Source organism: Scomber japonicus, chromosome 10, assembly GCF_027409825.1.
Source record: "Scomber japonicus isolate fScoJap1 chromosome 10, fScoJap1.pri, whole genome shotgun sequence".
NCBI classification, from domain to species: Eukaryota; Metazoa; Chordata; class Actinopteri; order Scombriformes; family Scombridae; genus Scomber; species Scomber japonicus.
Genome location: NC_070587.1, coordinates 12,472,825 through 12,493,748, shown reverse-complemented (window position 1 = coordinate 12,493,748; position 20,924 = coordinate 12,472,825). Strand labels below are relative to the sequence as shown.

Below are 20,924 nucleotides of genomic sequence, written 5' to 3'. Positions count from 1 at the left end.
ACTTCCTTTTTCATTTTTATCCCTCATTCCTTACATACAAGGTTTTCACCCAAACATAACAATGTACATCACAGATATGATACAAACATGCAATTCACAGAATAAAACAAGTTGACGGCTAAAGGCTCAATTAACCTACAACCACTGATGATAATGCCATGCAGCTAAAAGTTGCACATGAGGTAAAACAGCCTATCACTAAGTAACATTCAGGAACAAGATCATGCTCCGGTCTACATTCAGGATGGCAATTTATGTGACAGACAAATCACAGTGAGTCCTTTTTGTTTTGTGAAGGCATTCCAATGGGTTTGTGTCTCTGAGTTCCTATTACAAAACATAAATAATAAGTGGCCCTCTTTGGTTTCAACAGTATCATTCCCATAGATTTCAGAAAGAAATGGGGAAACTGTCCTTTAAAAAGAGTTTAATCCCACTCCTGAGTTTAACCCATGACACTTGGGAGAAGCAGCTCAGCAGATGAAAATTGTATTTCATATACCCAAAAATCATTTTAAGGTTGTGCATGTGTTAGAAAATCACAGGAAAAATGAAGAATGTGTGAGTCAACGACAGATAAACATATACTTTGCATTCAATTTACTTCTTCAATCCAGATGTTACGTTGCCAGCTGATGCTGCTTTATCATCACAGGAACCTTTGTTCACTCTTCTCTTCAGATCGTGCCTGGCCTGAAAACATATCATTTTCAACAGGCTTCATAGTCTGTGTGAACTCTGGCTTTTCACAGGACTCAGGATTCTGACTTGATTCAGTAATCTGATTGGGCATTGAGGCTCTGCGTTTCTGTTGATACGATGAGCAGAGCTCCTGCCACTTCTTTCGATTGTTGTCGATCCCATCAATCATCGGCTGCAATTTCCTGTTAAGCTTCAGCAGTGCCTGGGAGAGACACAGTAGAGTACCATCAACCTCTAAACTCAAAACGTTGTTAAAATGAGCCAAATCCACAGTTTTAAGATTGCTTACATTACATTACATTATCTACAGTACCTGGTAAAGGGGTTTACAGATCCCATCTATCCACTCCAACTGTAAGACAGGTAATTCATCTTTGCGATTGCGGTCGAATATGGCCTACAGAGAGGTGATACGTTTTTATCCTCCACCATAAAGCAACTTTTATCATAATTATATGACAAAAACATGCTTTGCTATATGCTAACATGTAGCAACTATGATTGATAATTCAAAAAATTTCCCTTGAAGGATATGTGTGCTTACCGCTGGGGTCAACTTAAGCTCAGACCTCTCCCTGTCACCTTGTTCAAAGAATTCACTAGTCACCAGCTCTGCAACCTTGAGGCAACAATGGAAACCATCAGTATTTAAATATTTGACTCCAATGTGATGCAGTATTTTGATGTTAAAATGGTCTCAGAGCAAGAGACGATCTAAGGTGCATGCAATTGATGATATGCTTGTGTTAAATTTACTTGACATGGAAAATTATGGTATTTTTCAACCTGTGTTGTATTATCATGACTGTGTCCTTCAGTCAATCTGTCTTGATTTCAATGTTATTTCTTAAGCAGCTCTTCAACACTGAAGCAACAGCAATTTAACCCAACAAGAGTCAAAAACAATCAAAGATGCACAGTTTATTTAAGCTGTAACATACAGTAGAACCACAGGGAACCAGGAGCCTATCCCAGCATGCATTGTGCAGAAAGCAGGAAAACGTCCAAGGACAACATGCAAACCTCTGGATACTAAAATTGACTGTATGAAAAGGGTAGAACATGCAGACAACTCTTCAAGTGCCAGCTACATTTTTACAGCTTCTAGCTGTCAAACATGAAAGCACAGATGTGAGAAACTTAGTGATTGAGACTCAGACCTGTTTGGATATCTTCCAAGGACGAGTGACGGCACCTAGATCGCACGCTGTCATCAGCATAGACCTGTCAAGAGCATCAAAGCTCATTCCTACCTACTTGTTATGCTATTCACAGTTAAAGTGATTTCTGCACAGGACATTTTATTTAGTGCAAAGGAATAAACCTGAGAACTTCTCTGTGTCCTTCATCTGTCCAGCTGAACTCCCCAGAAAGAACACACTCAAAGAACTTGTTTCTGCGCCTTTCAATGCAAAGAGACAGTCAAGGATGCACAAATTATACAAGGCAAAAATTGTCTTCTACTCTACTATTGCAAGACAGCTTTTATCATAAAACATTTTGTAATAAAACAGAAATTAAATGGTTCATTTGTAGCAATGTATCAAATAATTTTTAATGATACATTTAATTTCACCTTTGTACCTAATGCAGTAAAAATACAACTTACTCAAAGTGCAAAGTAAGGTCTGTGGAGAGAATAGCCTGCTTCAATAGGTGCATCATGTTGCTGTACTCTTTAGAGCAGAGGTTTGCAAAGATGTTGTGACCCTGTGAAAAAAATACAATAGCATAGTGTAGGCAAATACACAATAACAGGTGAAGATGAGTAATAGAGGCTAAAACTTCTCCAAGGTATTGGTTCACTATCAAACAAAGCTCCCATTAACAATGTTAATTAGCAATGTGTATAGACTTTCTCTGTCCTCTGTTAAAAGAGATCAATAGAGAACACAGTCCCTGATAATCGAACTGATCTACACCTGAGACACATCAGCCTCTTTATGTCACCAGTGGTCACTGCTGCCGCCTGCCAGTATGCAGTTTGTGCAGCTCTGTGCTCTGAGACACACATTACTTTGAAATAGTTTTTAAAGACTTAAAAACTTAACACCCCCCTGGAAATCTTGTTTTTGCTGTCCTCCAGTGGTCAATCTCTTTCCCCAGGGTTTGTCAGTACACCGTTATAAAGTCAAGCATGCACATCTGATCCCGCCCACATCAGTGATGCTGGGTGCGGTGAAACAGACAATCACAGATAAGTGAAACACTGCTTTTCAGCTCAGTGTTAAATTACTTGTTAAAGAGGGATCAGATGTATAAGAAGAGTTTTTCATTGCATGTTTGTAGTATTTTTTTAAACATTTCAACATTGAATGCAATTTTGTTATGTCACTTTCAATTACACACAGCTCCTACTAAAGAGAAACTCAAAAACATTTAATACAGCAGATGGGTGAGGAATGCATAAAGCTAAGAATGACTTGTGTATTATGATCACAAGAGTTATCAGTCTCACCTCACTCTGTAGGATCATTACTGCGTGGTTGAAGTGATGATGTTCCAGGGTGGCTGATGTCCCATAGAGCAAAGCCAGAGCAGAGCCCGTCCTACAAAGGAGTATACAGCAGTGAGACATCATTCATCTATCAGACATCTGTTACACGTTGTACCTCAGGCCTACATCAGTAACTTACTTTGCTTGAAATGCGTTGTTGGTGCCTCGATGGTCCAAGTCATGGCACAGACAGCCAACCATCAGTGCCAGAATCTCTGCATCTGATAAAACATCCTGAAAGCTGGCTGTCTGCAGAAAGCGCAAGAAAAAATGTTTTAGCCCTGTCGATTAATTCATTAGTGTATTGATTGGTTACCTGAACACTCTTTCTGAGGCTTTTCCCAAATGTTTTTGAATTTTCTCTTAATGATGTTTCTCTTGTGATGTTTCCACCTAATTATATATATGTTTGTATCTGATTGCTGATTATTTGGTTATTAGTTAGTCTATTGAGACATACTTCCCCCATGATAGCCTTTATAAATAACCTTAACAACTTGTTAACCTTGCTCAGAGTCTCAGTTTTGGGGGATTGTTTTGCTTTTATTGGACAGTTTAACCATGCAGAATGAGAGAAAACATGAAGAGAGATACAGGGAGACAACTTGTGACACAGCTCCTCAAACTGAGTTAAATTGGGGATGCTGCAAATACACATGCATATTTCAAAGGTGAGTCATTTTAAATTCATATTTCTGCTAATATGTGGGCATGCAAATCTATTTATACGTTTTAACCCTTTAATATCAATTTGCTCTCTTCTTTTAAACTAGCTATATTACAGCTGAAAAAAGCTTTTTATATTCAGTTTCCCCTTTAAAGGTGGAGAAATCCTCTTATACCATGCTGTTTCATATATATTCTGTATCAGCTTTTCCCAGCTCTTCATTGATGTTTCCACTGAGTGAAAAATTCAAACCTAAGGTTCTGTGTTTTCGATGGCTGCATCATTCCATAAAATCATATTTGGTAGCTCTGAAAACGTTGGGTTTTCCACTAAAATTTAGAATAAAGCTATGAGCGTCCAATGTTTGGCTGCAAAGTGTGAGTTTGTAATGACTAACCCACAGGTTGAACAATGGCATTTTGATGAAGGAAGCACAAATAAATTAGACTTAGCTTACTGTGATGATAACAAACATGCACTGGGACACGTTGAAGGCATGTCTCCAGTTATGATATGCCACAGTTCGATAGTTCTTCCTCACAGTCAGAAGCCAACGGCACAAAACCTAAGAAAAGACACACGCATAGGTGATAAACAGTACGTGCACACACACTCACACACACACTCACTGGACTCCAGCAGCAGAGATACATTTGACAGGACCTCACCTCATAGTCAATTTTAAATTTTTGGACGACACCAAGTTCCAAAAACATCCGGAGTGACGCAGTGATCATGGCATCACTGTCCAAAGAGAAGTCGTTGAAGTGAAACTCAACAATGCCTAACTCACTGCTCAGTGGGATCTTAGCTGCCTTCGGGGGAGAGGACAGAGCTGTCAATCACACAGTGCCAGTGAAGGAGGCAGCAAAGCAATCAGCAAAAAGTTGCAGAGATTGCAGAGAGCAGTCAGATTTCATACGCTGAAAGTCAGTTTAATGATATTTTTTCATTCGCTCTTACAGTGAATTACCTTGAGTCTGTCAACTTCTACCTTTGAGCAGGTAGCATGATAGGACAACATCTGAAAAACAGAAATCATGTAAAAAAAGAAGACATTGTTATGCTGATGTAATGCTAATAAGGTGAACAACTGTCAAAAATACACACAATGCTGCAGTGAATAATCAATATGTTCCAAGAATTTTGATGCAATGTCCTTCCAACTTCTCTTGTTACACAATCACAATCAAAGAAAGTACATACTGCTTTTAAAACCAATTTGTTGCAACATTTTGGGTCAGATTAAAAAAAATCCATCAGGTGTTTGAAGGAACAGAAAAGATTATGTGACAGAGATAAAGTGTGTTTGTTGCCTTTGATGAGTGTTTGTTACGTTTGATGAGCAGACTGGCACATGTATTTATTATGAATTATTGAGAGCAGATGAAATTTTTATGTTTGAGAAGCACAACCTTGTTTGCTAAGGATAATATGACTGTTCAGGTTAGATACCGGGCAGTGGAGCAGGACATAGGTGCAGATGCTAACAAATGTGAAGAGCTTTAATCAGCTTTAATTATTCTGGTTGCACAGATAGGATACCTATTCATTTTTTCCCATAAATCAGTACATGGAATTTCTTCCTTTTGCATATCAAGATGGTACAGCTTTTATAAAGGCATACACTACTCTTTTGGGCTAATTTGTCATAAACAAGAATGTATGTAATATATTTACTTATTTACCCTTACATTATTATTATTACTGTCATTATTATATGTCATATTTAGACAGGAATGATTGGAAAATATTAGTAACAGACTGAGAACATGGAACAAAAACAATACAAACAAATATATATATAAATACTTGACCTACAGGGACAATAAAGTTTCTATCATCATCATAAATATCTTGTGTTGTTAAAGTGGTGGGCTGATGGGTTTTAAAAAGGATCAATATGTTTCTATGCTCACATCCAGAGCTACAGACTGTTTCGCCCACGTCTTCTTAACTTGATTGTACATCATAGTGTTGTTGATTCCAAGTCCACAGAATATCACAAATGCCTGTACACAAAGAAAAAAAACATCAAGAATCCAAAGATGTGGCATAGTCTGAATTTAATGCAACACAAGTTAATGCAACTGACCTCAAACAGCCTCTGATCTGCATCGCTGAAGGTCTTCCTGTCCAAACGATTCAGAATTTGTGCGACCCCTGTGAGGAACACCCATACACCGGTGACTGTAACATAAACACTTATTTCCAGTGAGCGCAAATTAAATGGATTATTTGGTCAACCTACCAATAATCTGATGAGTTCGATTCCAGATAGGGACACATAACACAGATCTGATATGAAATCCTGAGGCCTGATCCGCCTGTAAAGAGAGTAGACACTGTCAATGTAAAAGGATCTCTTTAATGAGATTCTAAAACATTAATCAGTCATTAAAAATATTCATATCAACATAAATAATGTTATGTGTATTTATTCATAAGCAATGAAATAAATTACTTGTCTGCTTAATTAACTGATGTGGTTTTAGTGCAGGCTTAATTAACTGATGTGGTTTTAGTGCAGGCTTTAGACATTATTAACTAACTTTGAAGAATCAATTTTACACAGTAATTCTGACACTTTTGCTGTGGTGTTTTGTGAGTGTGTCCACATATATTAGGTGTAATTGGGAGACTAATAGGTCCACACCTCAGCATCAAAGCGTGGGTCCTGACACACATCGCTGATGTTAACAGGCAGTCCTGTGGAAGCCACCAGCTCAGCAATGCTATTATTGATCAGCCAATCAGAGCACGAAAGCTTCTCCAAGCTGATGTAAGCAGTAACACAAGCAGGAAACAATAGTCACATAACAATATAAACTTATGCATCCAACACAAACAGCAGTAAATGATGTCCAAATGCTCATGGCATGGCTTGAGGGATGGCAACGTCAGTCAGCAACTTTGGTCCTCTAACTTTGCTCCACTTAAAAATATCTTGACAACTATTTGATGGATTGTCATGAAATGCTATACAGACCCACAGGCATTCATGGGCCCCAAAAGACAAAGCCCACCAACGTCAGTGAGCAACTTCTCCTGTTAGTGCCACCATAAAGTTGACATTTGTTGAGAGTGAAACATTTCAACAACTATCTGACGGTTTGCCATGGAAATGTTCTGCCTACTTTTTATTTATTATGCTCCCAATAGGATGAACTTTTATCACCTGACCTTTCATCTAGTACCGCAATCAGGAAAAAAACCCAACAACCTGGTTTATCACTAAATACTTTTAAAATCCAGAGACGGTCCTATTGACTTCAGCTGTACTCTGTGTTTAGTGCTAAATAATAAATATACTAAAACTACGATGGTGAACACACATGGTAAACATTATGCCTGCTAACCATAAACATAATAGCATAATTACTGAGATAATCTTAGCATGTGGATGTGAGCATTTAGCTGTTAGCTTTTCTCGTATCATTGTATGTCTGCTAAAGAATTTCACCTGTTTTCACGGTCCACGTTGCACAAGGGAGACATTAACTCAAATGTCTTGGAGAACTTCACAACCTATAGAAAATATGTATCATTATATCCAGCAGCAACTACATTTAGTAAAAGAAGTAGAAGAATTTAGCACAAAAGGGGCTGTATGGTTACATGCAAAAAATCTATTTGGATAACTGTAGGTGCATCACAGCTGAAAAACAAGCAAAAAAACTAACGTGAGGCAATAAAAGCTGATAATAAGCCAAAGATCTCACCGGTGAGTCGATGTCCTCAAGGAGAAGCACAGAGCAGCGTTCACACTGCAGGAGGGTCAACGCTCGCTGCATGATCTTCCTGACAATCTTCTCCAAGTCAGTCTGCTCCTCGAACAGGTCATTGACCACCTCCAGAAGAGCCTGTGGCGGCATGAAAGCACATCATGACTCATGTTCATAACAAAAACAGTGTTGAAATATTTGTGATACAATATCATGCTGTTAAATGATACTTTATGTACTAACTACAGACTAAAATAATTAAAATAAAGGCATCTATGTGTGAAAATTGAGAGTTGTGATTTACATGTTTTACCTAATTAAGTATACGTTTATTGAAAGTTACATTATCTGTAATTCTCCAGTTGCTGAGAAACAATAAGTCGTGTTTTTCTACATGTACATTCTCTCACCCTAGTCCTTTCATACTCCTTGCGAGACTCAGAAAACAACTTGGCATTGGAAATTGATATTCCACAGAATGGTAGATACATCTGCAGCACCTGAGTAAAAAAACAACAACATTAAAGTAATGAAAGGCATACAAAATGTATAAATGTTAGCTATCTGTATACTAATAATAATCTGTATAATGCACTTTGTAGTCAGATTCATATTTATTCTTTAACTTTGCACTAAATGTTACCTGATTTATATTGTTTGATGTACTGTTGTTGTGTTATATGTGCCTTGTAAGGTGTCCTTGAGTGCTTTGAAAGGCGCTTTTAAATAAAATGCATTATTATTATTAAACAAAAGGAGAGACAACAGGGTAAGAAAGAAAAGAAGGTGCAGAGATGGCGGTAGATATGCTGCTTCTCTGCACAAATGTGTCTTATAAAGTATTGACTGAGAAAAATAAGGTATTTAGTAAGACATCAAGAGCTCTAAAACATCTATATTAGCTGGCAGATAGAGATGTGTTTTCTTTCTTTGTTGCTCAAAGGCAGTTATTGGAGTTGCTGTGCTTTAGCTATATTTTGAATTTTGTCTTTGCACAAACAGTAAAATCATTTTGAAATGCCTTAAATTACTTAAATTATACAAAACTTGATTTAAAGTTTATTTGAAGTTGTAGCCAGATATCACACATATTGAGAATAAACAATTTCCCACAACTTTGTTCTGCCACCTTGTGGACAAACTTTTCTCAGTTCAGCTGGACTCTTGCAAAGGCACATAAACAAAGAATAGTTTGATTTACCAGCATCAGTATCTCTGTGTATTTGCTTTTCTTGCTTTTTTTTTTAGAATATATTTTCTTCAGAGTAACTCAAACATGCACCTTTGCTTTTATTAATGCCTGGCTACAGACTTAAGAAGTCAGTAATGTCCACCCTCTACAGATGTGCTATATTATTTGCTCATCAACAAACTTGGAGAATTAAATTGTATTCATGTAAGCTGCGGAGCTGTAAATGAAGCTGTGATACATGCAGATTCTAGTAAACCCATTTCAAGAGGATTACCTAGGGAGCAATTGAAAGTGTATTGACTCAAAATATGTTGCCTAAATGTGCATATATATATTGCACAGCCAGACATATTTAATGTTGCTCACTTGAGTAAGATGTGGACCTCCTCTCTTCATTTTTCTGGTATTTTGCATCTGAGGGAATGCTTTGCATCTCTCCACAGCCATTAAGAAGATTCAAAGTACAAACAGTGTTTTCAGCTGCATGGCTCAAGAGCTTCTGTGCAATAAATGTTTTGTGTGTGTGTGTGTGTGTGTGTGTGTGTGTGTGTGTGTGTGTGTGTGTGTGTGTGTGTGTGTGTGTTTGTGTGTGTGTGTGCGCCTATGCACGCTCCACAAGAATCCAATTTTAACTTCATCTGAGAATTGCTCCTAATGGTCAAACCAACCTCAATATCACACTGAAGATGATAAATATCCGGTACAGTGCATGTGAATATGAATTCCTCCTGCTGCATGAATCAAGCAAATTACTTTTTTCAACAGAGTCACATAAGAGTACTTCACCTTCTCATCATCTTCAGTGAAAGGACTGCCCATGGGGTTTTTGTTGATTGCTTGCACAACACCTATGACTTCTCCATCACTGTTGCAGATGGCCATACAGAGGATGGATTGAGTCTTGTAGCCTGTTAACTTGTCTATCTCATCACTGAAGCGGTGGTCCTGTTGTAGGGGGCACACAAACCCATAAATCACATAAACACATTCAGTACACATACAGTATGCCATCGCAATGCTCAGTTACAATCACAGCACTTCGGATTTGTAGCCTTATGGAATCACAATCAAACAATATGGGGATTTTAGCATGGCGCAGTTATTGGGTGTGATCCGTGAATATTTGAATCCACGGCTCTGCAAGAGGCGAGTAGTTTTTACTATAAGCAGAAAAACTATAATACCACTCGCTGACACATATCTATTCCATTACAGTTACAGACCTCAAGGGGATGCGCATCATCATGTTGCTAAGCAGCCCAGGGGATCTGGCTTTTGTAAAGCTGCGAAAACGATAACGCTTTAATCATGGTTTCATTTTTTTCTTTGAGTACAGTATGGAGAGTTGTTTTTACCCTGACATAAGCATAGTTGAGGTATTAACCCGGAGAGTATGTTCTCTTCTTGGAGTTGAACGACTCGCCAAGCGAAAAAGTTGCAAACTGACTTCAAATACACCTGATTAAAATAATGTTCATTCTGTTTCAACATTTATTTTACGTTGCAGGTAGGTGCTCATACTCATGTCTTTCCCCTGTGCTGAAAAAGATTCCTGCACCAGTCAAACATCAATAATCACAAATTTCACCTACTTAAAATAAAAAAAACTTTTTGTGTACTTAAACAAATGTGGACTGCAGTGGTTCACATTTACCTCATACGCGTTTGAGATGTTTACAGTCTCTCCGTGCTCTGCCACATATCCAATGATACCCTTTCCCCATGGCACCTGCACTTCATTGGAGTTTAGAGTGCTGGAGGACGGTCTGACTGTGGTACCTGAGTGGACATCAAAGAATTTGGACACCAGCGTCCTCTTATGTGCTGGTCCCTCAACGAGGAAAAGTGAACACCTGTCTGCGTCCACCAGGATACACACGTTGATTAAGATCTTATAACTCAGATTTGTCAGGTCCAAATCATTGGAGATATCCTTTACTAACTCCAAGAAAAACTCTCTTTCGTTGGTCTCTTTTAGTCTGTATTTGTAGTCGATGGCACTGGACGCGTACTGGGGCACGTTGACCCTGGACTCCAGCAGGGCGCTCAGGATGTGCGCGGTGGTTGGTGGCAGAGAGCTGGCTTTACGCAGGAGCGCACGGCGCCTCATGCTGGACTGGGACTCTTGTTCACTGAGACTCACATGCTCGTCATAGGTCCGGTGTGTAGTGGTGGCTTTGGACCGGGCGAAGTTGCGCCGCAGCTCCATATGGGACGATCTGCGTCGGAGCCCGTCTGGGTTGGTCGGCCAGAGCGGGTCCCTCACAGCGCCGAGTCTCTCCTCCGATGTGGGCACTTTCGGAGGCTGATGCTCCCTCAACCACCTGCTAACCTGATCACATTTCGCCTTTCGAACGAGATACTCCTCGAAGAGATCCGGGTGGCAGTCCAAAAACGCCTCCACATCAGAGAAGTCAAATGTTGTCATGGTGAATGCTGCTGCGAGGACCAAATGAGACACTCAAGTGTGTGAACAAGAGTTAGACGAGTAGATGACGAAATGAGGCGGCCGAGCTTCTCAGTGATGCCCTCAAAACGTTCATTCATTCATCCCCCATGTGAGCCAGTCCATCGCACTGCTCCCTAAAACACTAGCTGGGAGCAGTAATGGTCAAATTTTTGAGACTGCACTGCTTAGGAGCTGTCAGTCAAACGAGGCTGAGCTGCATCTCATGGGGATTTCTGTGGAAATACTATGCAGAGGTGGAGAAAAACACGGTGCCTGTATATTATATCAAGAAACTGGAGGGGGGGACTGCAGGGCAGGCTGTTCACTCGCTCTATTTATTCTGTACCACCAGAGTCCCTCTGTGCAAGGCTCCAATCGAAAGCGAATACGAATATGATGTTTCATTTACATTTAAAACATGCAGGCAAGGCAGTTTTTTGAATGTACTGAGTGAAACGTGGAAAGGGGATATTTTAATCCCAGAGAGAATATAGATAGATAGATAGATAGATAGATAGATAGATAGATAGATAGATAGATAGATAGATAGATAGATAGATAGATAGATACTGTTGGCTTCTCAGGTATGAAGGCAGCTCTGACTGTTTTGCTATGTGAATAACTCAAGGGCACTTGGCTCCAGGCAAACAGAATGTGACTGAATAGATGGAAAAAGAAAAAGAAAAAGAAAAAAAAGAAAAATAGCACCCCAAAGCTTTGTTATTTTGCCATGCGATGTCAATAGAATCTAATTAAGACATTTCCCATCATAAATACACAGTGATTTGCTCAGTGTGTGTTTAATGTGTGGTATACATGTGTTACCTCATGTGTGTTACCTCAGTGGCCTTGTGATTACAAAAGTATAATATTGTTCCTTTTTCCTCCCACCCCACCCCCTAACACACACCTCCTGTACACACATGTACAATACAAACACCCACACACTGACGGCAGCTCTGTAGTTGTGAAATGTGTTTTTCTGACACATGAAATGAATTAAATATTTTTTCCAGGGCTGTGTGCTTTGAGGTACAGTTCATCTTTTATTCTTTCATTCTCAGCTCACACATGAAAGAAACAGCATGAATGTCTCCGTAAACTCTGTCAGGAAGCTCACAGTGCACCAGCAAGGTAAAGCTGGATTACCAGGTCATTACTGGCTAGAGGGCCTATATGATCCCCAAGAGATATGGTGGAGGTGGATGTGTTTGCATTTTGGTTTTTGCCCACAACACTTAAACCAAACTTTAACCCAGAGAAGATTAGGAAACTCCTTAATTAATCCTTTTTGTGGTTAGAGAGGTCATTTTTGTTTGTCCTTCAGGAAGACACTGACCAATAACCAGCAGTATTTTTACCTTTACTCTTCTGGTTTATATTGTGCTTACATGGTGAATAACTTTAAATTAATGTGTAATAAATCAGATTACCCTAAACTAACTGATGTACAGCAAATCTAACGCAGTGTTGGGGGCAGGGTTGGTTTTCTGGGGTTTACAGGGTCCCAAAGCTCATTTTTGCTCTGTGAGGCCTCTAAGAAGTTAATTTAACCATGGGACAAAGCTGGCTATCCTCAGTATGATTGGAGAAAATAATTTATATTACATGCTTCTGTTAGAAAAGAGGTGAATTCATTTCTCAGAGTCTTCGAGGAGTTTATTGATGAGTAACTATAGAGTACTAGAGTAACTATGGGAACTACAGACTGAGTTGAATTCCTATTGTGTGTGTTCAACCCTGTAGGGGTTAAGCCTCAACTTGCAACCACACAATATCTTAATATTAGGGAAATCACTGCAGGCTGTGGCACATTTATAATGCAGCAGCAGGAAATGTAATCCAGAGAGCAGCTGTTCCGCTGGGGCAGAGCAGGGTAATTGGTTAGTGGACTTAGCTTAGGCTGCTTGAAAGGACTTGGGTGTTTTGCTGAGACTTTGGACAAGGTCTCTTGGGAATCCCAATTAAAAAGCAAAATATGGGTCTTGTGAGGGCCAACAAACAAGGCAAGGTTTGCTGCTTGAAAAGCACTCCATGTCATGTTCAAGGAGCGAGCTGCATTGATTGAAAGTCTTGTCTATGCACTGATTGAAAACTGGTAGTTAGACTCAGTTTTCAGGTTTCTGATGGTTAAAAAGGATGTAGAGGATATCAGGTGTGCAGTCCTATTGTAATGCATGTTTCACCTCTGTTTTACACTAATGAGATCCTACAAGAACACACTGTTTTCTGACAAAGTTGAAATGTGGCTAGTTTTGTCTTAAATGTTCTCACTGGTTTGAAAGTGATGTCACATACATTTGTGTTTCAAAACTAAGTACAACTGAATCATTTGATACATTTGAATGGGTTGTTATTGGTCACTGTCAACCACATCTGAGCAGATTAGTTGAGTGTTAACTCTTAATAAATAATACCGTAATATGTTTTTTGTTTATTGCTTATTTAGTCATGAATACTTTCTGTTATAGTGAAATAAAAAAAATAGTAATTAATTAGAAGTTTTCAGGGAATTTAATGTCAGAAATGTTATTTTCATATTGATCCCAAATGTGTATTGGGAATCCTCAGGCTTTGTGGGGTCCCTCAGTAAAATGAGGGATTATTTTCATTTGCTATTCACTCACTAAGGGCTGACACAGCAGGGGATGTAGATATGTTATAAATAATTCAAACATAACTAATAAATGACATGTCCAATGGGGTTTCTTAATTGGGAAAAAAATCATTTCAAATAGGGTCTGAGGATTAGTACAAATCTGATCCTTTGAAATAAAAAGGTTTCGGAAGAGTCCTGATACTCAGCCTTGCTTTTAAAAAAAACAATAAAAGGGGGTGGGGGGCTTGTCATTTTGCATTATGGTTACTCTTAATCATTCTGTAACTTTCATCTGAGTCAGAAAGCTATGAATTACCCCTATTCATCAAAGATAAACAAAGTAGTGGCAGAGAGCACAGCACCATGGACAGCGCATATCTAACCATCTGCTAAATCCCAGATGAAAATGTTCTTCAAAATGAGCACACAATTTCCAAATCAAAATGAGAACAAAATGATCCTCAGATGGAAATTGTCTTCTAGATGGTCCCCGAGACTTTCGATGAACAAGTTTTATTGCATGTTAAAGGCTCAAGGTCTGGATGTATAACTGTTTCCATGTTGCATAGGAAAGGAGACAATGAAACATGACTCCTGCAACCAAACACCACCCACACACAGCTTGTATCTGGTGTCGGCATGCACTGGCCAGAGTCGGCTTGATTTTCATTCCACCCCATGCTTAGTTATGCGAGTTCATCAAACTGTAAACGTGTAATATTATCCGATCTACACTTGATGACTGGATGATGGGCATCCGGTGCAGTGATTCCCCAGTGAACATATTGATATCATATGAATTATCAGCACATCATTGTTAACACTTTAAGACTACATGACATGGACAAAAATGGTTCTGGTCTTACCTCATTAAATGTGTGTTATTGTTTAAGAGTTTAGTTTATCTTACATAGCCCTATTAAACCACACCTCTGCTCACATGCTGTATATTTGCCGGGCTGGACTGGGTGTCACTCAAGCAGATCCTATTACGCCGTCACACTAGCTATCCCAGGAATCCAAATGCACCTCACTGGTTAGAGGAGAGAGTCAACAAAACCTTCAATGTTTCACCTCTAATCTACCATAGAGACCTGTCTCCTCAGATCTGCACCAGTAACCTAGAGAAACTGCACCAGTAACTTAGAGAAACTTTTCTGGTTCCGTTTCTTGCCAGTTACAAAAGTCCCACTCTGGAAAACACACAATACAAGTTTCCTCCATACCACTGTCCAGGTGAGTGTCACATTTTATGATTTCTTTGCTGTACAATTTAATTTGCACTATTTTCAGTATTTCATGATCATTTATGTTTAATGTACACAGAGAAAAAATGATCAGCTTGTCTAATTTTGTGGTGACAAATTTAAAAACATGCTAATTAGAGATTTCTTCTTAAACACATAATACTTGTTAGGAAATAATTGCTGAAAATGTGTGAAAAGACTGTGAATTATTTAACAGCTAATACTGAATTGTGGAGTTAGAGCGGAACTGTTATTATTGTTTGGGCAGGCCTATAATGACTGCACCATGACAAAGATGGTGACTAGCATAACCCCTGATCCCAGCCCCTTATATTGTATTGTATAGCGTCTTGCCATTGCTGCGTTAGATGTAAACTCTCTGGATGGACTGAAGGGTCTGTACTAAACTATGACACATTCTAGGTTAGTAGAGCAATACCTCTTAAAGGGGCCATTTCCGAGTTATTTCAAGCCCAGCCGAAGTCTCTGTTGAGAGTTAGTGTTATAGGTCAGAGGGCTGTTGCACAAAACCTCGACAGCGGATTTAACCGGGACTTGCACGAAAGCAGAGGCACAAAAGTTACCATGGAAATTTATTCTGTGCAGCAGCTACCCTGCTCCAGACCAGGATGAGAACCAGGCTTGATTAATCCTGCTTTCTTATTTGTTCAGTCAGCTGTCACTCCGGTCGGAAATAAATGTCTTTTAAAGTTATGTCATGATCTACTGTATGCATCCTGCCTCATATATGAGAGAGAGAGAGAGAGAGAGGTTTGCATTGTTGATAAGTGTTGTAATTGGTCTTTATGGTGAATTTCCTGAGTAACATTAACTTCCACTTGTCACTTTTAAGGCAGAGTGTACAAAGTTCATAACGGGTTATGTGGAAAACTCAGAGTAAGTTAACCCTGAGATGAGGGAAACTCCGTGTTATCCATTCCAGAAAGAGAGGTAACTAAAACTCTGAGTCAGTTTCTACCTGTCTCCTCTTACCTGAAGCAAGCTGCCAGACATACGTTGTCCGTTTCTTCGCAATCTGATAGATATCGAGGCAGAATTAATTCGCAATGCCTTATGTCGGGAGCAGTGTGGTTTTCGTCCAGGCCGTGGAACTGTGGACCAGCTTTACACCCTCTGCAGGATCCTTGAGGGTGCATGGGAGTTTGCCCAACCAGTCCACATGTGTTTTGTGGACTTGGAGAAGGCATTCGACCGTGTCCCTCGGGTAGTCCTGTGGGGGGTTCTCCGGGAGTACGGGGTATCGGACCCCCTTATACGGGCCGTCCATTCCCTGTATGACCGGTGTCAGAGCTTGGTCCGCATTGCCAGTAATAAGTCAGACTTGTTTCCAGTGAGGGTTGGACTCCACCAGGGCTGCCCCTTGTCACCGATCCTGAATTTTTATGGACAAGATTTCTAGGCGCAGCCAAGGCGTTGAGGGGGTCCGGTTTGGTGACCTCAGGATTGGGTCACTGCTTTTTGCAGATGATGTGGTCCTGTTGGCTTCATCAGACCAACTCCAACTCTCACTGGATCGGTTCGCTGCAGAGTGTGAAGCGGCCGGGATGACAATCAGCACCTCCAAATCCGAGTCCATGATCCTCAACCAGAAAAGGGTGGAGTGCACTCAATCATTTCTTAACATTCTCCGGCCATATCTGCCTTCTTGTTAATCTTATTTTTAGGAAATATTTTATTTAATATTCATGTACACATCGTCACATTTTAGTCTTAAAATCAATGACTACAATGTGTATAATAAAATTAAAGTAAGTAAGTAAAATTGTGTAAAATGTTAATACTACTACTAAGCAGGATATTAGATGAGAGGACATCTGTGTTAAATAGCTTTCTGTTGGGGGTTTAAATTACTACATGTTGAAATAGCCACTGTATGAATATTTACTTTGTTTAATAGCCTACGTCAACTATGAATAAAATCAAAGCGAGGTACAATCATAGCCCAGCAAAATGTGCCTTACTTTCCTGAATTATGTTTTTGTATTTCATTTTTAGCTGCTTCCAATTACGTTACACCACTTTTTCACCTGTATGCTACAATTTTAAGTGAGGTAAGTTAAGTCAGTGGAGTAGTGCATTAAAACTTAAGCACTGACTCGGGCAGCAATTTTCTCCCATGGGGCTTTTTCTCTCTTTAGCGTCTGCAGCGGTGTTACTTTTTGTGAAATATATGTTCATAAAACAGACCTGCAGGGGGAGCTCCAGTTCCAGTGAGGTGACGTAACTCGTGCTTTTTTAAAATTTTAGCTCTAACTCTGTAAATATACCACTTTATCGACATTTATAACCTTTTTAGGGGACAAAGTAGCCCTTTAGATCCACAATGTGACGCTAATTTGTCCAAAAAACACGGAGCCACAATTCGGAGCCACTCAAGTTAGCCGTAGCGAGATGATTTTGAAACCTAATTTTATATACTCAGCGATTTACAGTTAAAGTTTAGTCTGATCTATGACTCAAACTAAAATGCTGTATTTTATGTATATTCATGATGTGATTGCTCCTCATTATGAAGTGAAATGGTTTTATAAGACATAGGTGTAAAAATCTATTCTCCTGCTTGGTTTTATCAAATAAGAAAAATATTCATGATGAATTGGTGGGAATTAACAACATTTGCACTGATAAAACATGAGAGGAAAGAACACAATTCATTAAAGCAAGACGAGTTTTAACCACAGATTTGGTTTAATTATCTGTTGTTGTTACTTTTCTGTCCTCAGGGTTTCCACTTTCCTTCACCGTCCTGCATTCTGACTCAGTGCTCCAACAGCCAGATGGAAATATCATCCTTAAACCTCAGCATCCCAGCTGATTTGAATGACCATTATCATTATAGTCATGGAGGAGCCACCATGCCTGAGTGAGTGTAGAGACATCCTGCATAGAAAGAAAAACACAGTTGCAGAATTTTTAAATGCTTTAAATGTATCTTGATTATAGATAGCTATTTTACCTTCACAGGCATGTTGTCAGTCAACAACATTTCACCAATACTGCCAGGAAAAAAAGTAAAGTTCGTCTCAATGACCAACTGTGGGTAACCATTGATTTATTATAACAAAAATCCTATAAACATATTCCTAAATGGTGATACAGAATGAATGTTTTTTTGTTTCTTTTCTCAGCATACCAAAACCAAGTGATATAAGTATGGTGTGAGTACTTTGTGTTTTAACCTTTCCAGTAGATGCATGAACAAACATTTACATATCCTGGCTCCTCCAGTCCACATGTCGATGTGTCCTTGGGCAAGACACTTAAACCCAAATTGCTCCCGTTGCTGTGCCAACGGTGTATGAATGTGTATGAATGGTTAGTTTCCCTCTGATGAGCAGGTTGGTACCCTGCATGGTAGCCCCTGCCATCAGCGTAGGAATGTGAGTGAATGGGTGAATGAGATGTAATGTAAAGTGCTTTGGGTGGCCATGACGACTAGAAAAGCACTATATAAGTACAGTTCACTTACCATTTACCATTTGTACCTGCCTTAACCTACTTAATTCATTAAATTATCTTTAAACAGGGAGAAAACGATAAAGATTGCAACTCCAAAAGAACATCCTTATGCATCCCACATCTCCCGCTTTGCAGTGTTCCCATCCTTCCACTCACCAGATGACCCTGACAAAGGAGTCAGAGTTGCCTCTCAACCTTTCATCAACCCCCTCATCCCAACTGCTGCACCAGATGTCACTCTGAGGAGCAAAGCTATAGGTGGGAGGGCAACATATTGTGGTAAAAAGAAATAAAAGGTAGAGTAAAATAAATAGGTTCTGAAAAGTCTTCAAGATCATCTATCTCTACATACAGGTGGTCCATATAGACATGAGATCTTGGAGTCACCCAATAGAACCAGGAAGACTGCTGTCTTATGGACAGGAGAGCATGGTTTCTTAAATGTGAGTTGGATGTGACTCTCATTTAACGATACATTTTCACATCACATTGTCACTGAAGTTAACCAATGCATCAAACAACTGTTTTGATCATTTTCTAAATTCACCAATGTCCTTAGCACACAAAGCCACTGAAAGGTGATGGCCAAGTATTCTACCCTACTCCTCCAAAGATAGTACTGCCCAACCCCAAACTTCGTGACTGGAATTTCTCATTATCTGAGCGGACAAGCAACATGCTGAAAAATTTGGAGAGGACACACTGGGTCACCTCTTATCAAATGCACTACAGAGGTGAGCGCTTTTAAAATGTCTGCAGAAAACTGAAAGAGCATGAGGACAGAGTACAACTTGGCACTCAAAATAACGAAAGCCAGTGTTTAGAAGACTGGAGTGTATGCCTTATTTTAAAGTCGGTAATCAATAAACTAGTGTGTAATATTTGATATTTGAAGTTTTATGTTTTAAGGGTCGGGGCCAGCTAATCCTCTAAAGATAGATGACTTCAAGGAAAAAATTAGTGATCTAACTTTGATGACTTCACATGCAGCACCACTGGTAAAACCAAGAATAACGTACAATGATATTTACAGTGTGCCATATGGTGCATTAAACTACACTTGCTTTAATGAGCTCCTGTTTTTTCAGAGAGAAAGATCCTATCCTGTGTTTGTTCCCTCTAAACCAAGAGAAGGGTGGAAAAGAAGACAGGGAAGCCATGTGGTGAGAAGCACTTGCGGCCCAGCTGCCACAGCACTCCAAAATCCGTCTCCAGCTCTGAACCAATTCGCTGCTTCAGCAACTATGAACCAGCAGAGGCCACAAGAGATTACAGCTAATCATAATGAAGCACCAGATCCTAACCTAATGGGTCATAGTCAGTCGGAGTATAACAGTGGCTCTACAGAAGCAGCAAGCACTGAGCTTTCCCAGGAGGTCTTACACAAACAACAAGCTAAGAGCAAAAGCTCTGCATATCAGGGCAGGGAGCAAGAAAACTGCAAAGTCAAGTTTGATGAAAGTCTCATACAAGCATCCAAGTCACAGAGCAGCCAAGAGGCTAACACTGCTCAGATCACAGACACAAAGCAACACTTGGACCTGCACAACCGCCCACTTTCCCAGGGAGAGTTAGAGGTTAAAAGGGAGAAAATCTCAATTGAACTGTGTGATGAATCAAGCAACAAAAATAAGTATTTCGAAGTTGGAAGAAATCCATCTAGCCTTAGTCAGCCAGCTGTAATAAAATACCAGGCAGATATTGAATCACATGCTGAGTTATTATCAAGGGCAGCTTCAGAGCAGGGAAAACTGCCAGAGGGCCATGAGCTGCCACACAGTATCTGTAACCCCTGCATCATGCCACGGCCTCCTGTCCTGCCTGGTATTAACCCTGTGAAAAGAGCTGGGACTGTGGCTCTCAGTCATCTCGACCTTCAAGATTCATTCAGTAAGTCAGAAGCCCATTGCAAGTTCAACAGCTCCATCACACATGCTGCTGTCAACCTGAGGGACAATGTAGTCACAGGGAAAAAACATGACTTCTATGGGATCAACTGCTTCTACCTCCATGGATAAGCTAATGAACATGCACATTTCACATCCTATGGAAGCGAATAAAAGCCAACATCATTTTAATCTTGTACGCAACTGAACTTGAACCACTCTTGAATACTTAATAATGCTACCAAGAATAAGCAATCAAGGCTGAATGGAGCTGAACACCTCTGTCCTATCGGGTCGTTTGATATTAGTGTTTTTTCCATTTTTTGATCAGAATCTTGGACACCTAATTATATATCTTAGTTTGTGGAGCATAAAAAAAGCTTTTGCATTTCATCAAATAGTGAAATATTTAAAGACGGAGAAACCACATAAATGAGTACATACAAATTCAGATGAATGGTGTTCAAAGTCATTTTAATG

The 20,924-nt window shown here is 39.6% G+C and overlaps 2 protein-coding genes across 2 annotated transcripts; one reads left to right on the top strand and one right to left on the bottom strand.

Moving 5' to 3' along the window:
* Positions 1-649: 649 nt before the first annotated feature.
* On the bottom strand, positions 650-11,211 carry pde11al (phosphodiesterase 11a, like). The gene is made up of 20 exons (XM_053327008.1): positions 10,438-11,211; positions 9,570-9,728; positions 8,002-8,091; positions 7,589-7,729; positions 7,330-7,394; positions 6,523-6,643; positions 6,118-6,193; positions 5,962-6,029; positions 5,786-5,878; positions 4,840-4,890; positions 4,535-4,681; positions 4,324-4,431; positions 3,339-3,448; positions 3,161-3,251; positions 2,312-2,412; positions 2,027-2,104; positions 1,863-1,926; positions 1,247-1,321; positions 1,016-1,099; positions 650-904 (listed from the first exon to the last, which is right to left on the bottom strand). The coding sequence occupies exons 1-20, from the start codon at positions 11,209-11,211 to the stop codon at positions 650-652; spliced, it is 2,751 nt and encodes a 916-aa protein (XP_053182983.1).
* Positions 11,212-18,450: 7,239 nt separating this feature from the next.
* On the top strand, positions 18,451-20,576 carry LOC128366326 (uncharacterized protein C7orf31-like). Its single transcript, XM_053327007.1, has 6 exons — positions 18,451-18,479; positions 18,626-18,816; positions 18,913-19,001; positions 19,118-19,292; positions 19,468-19,556; positions 19,647-20,576. Exons 1-6 carry the CDS (start codon positions 18,451-18,453, stop codon positions 20,574-20,576), a joined length of 1,503 nt encoding a protein of 500 aa, XP_053182982.1.
* The last annotated feature ends 348 nt before the right edge of the window (positions 20,577-20,924 follow it).

What these genes read in the sequence shown, in the direction of transcription:
- LOC128366326 (XM_053327007.1), top strand. Translation starts at nt 18,451, where the DNA reads ATGGTAGCCCCTGCCATCAGCGTAGGAAT. An exon ending in GAGAGCATGGTTTCTTAAAT is followed by an intron (nt 19,002 to 19,117) that starts GTGAGTTGGATG and finishes CAATGTCCTTAG; the next exon opens with CACACAAAGCCACTGAAAGG. An exon ending in TTATCAAATGCACTACAGAG is followed by an intron (nt 19,293 to 19,467) that starts GTGAGCGCTTTT and finishes TTATGTTTTAAG; the next exon opens with GGTCGGGGCCAGCTAATCCT.
- pde11al (XM_053327008.1), bottom strand. Translation starts at nt 11,211, where the DNA reads ATGACAACATTTGACTTCTCTGATGTGGAGGCGTTTTTGGACTGCCAC. An exon ending in ACATCTCAAACGCGTATGAG is followed by an intron (nt 9,729 to 10,437) that starts GTAAATGTGAAC and finishes CCCCTACAACAG; the next exon opens with GACCACCGCTTCAGTGATGA. An exon ending in TAATGATCCTACAGAGTGAG is followed by an intron (nt 2,413 to 3,160) that starts GTGAGACTGATA and finishes TTTTTTTCACAG; the next exon opens with GGTCACAACATCTTTGCAAA.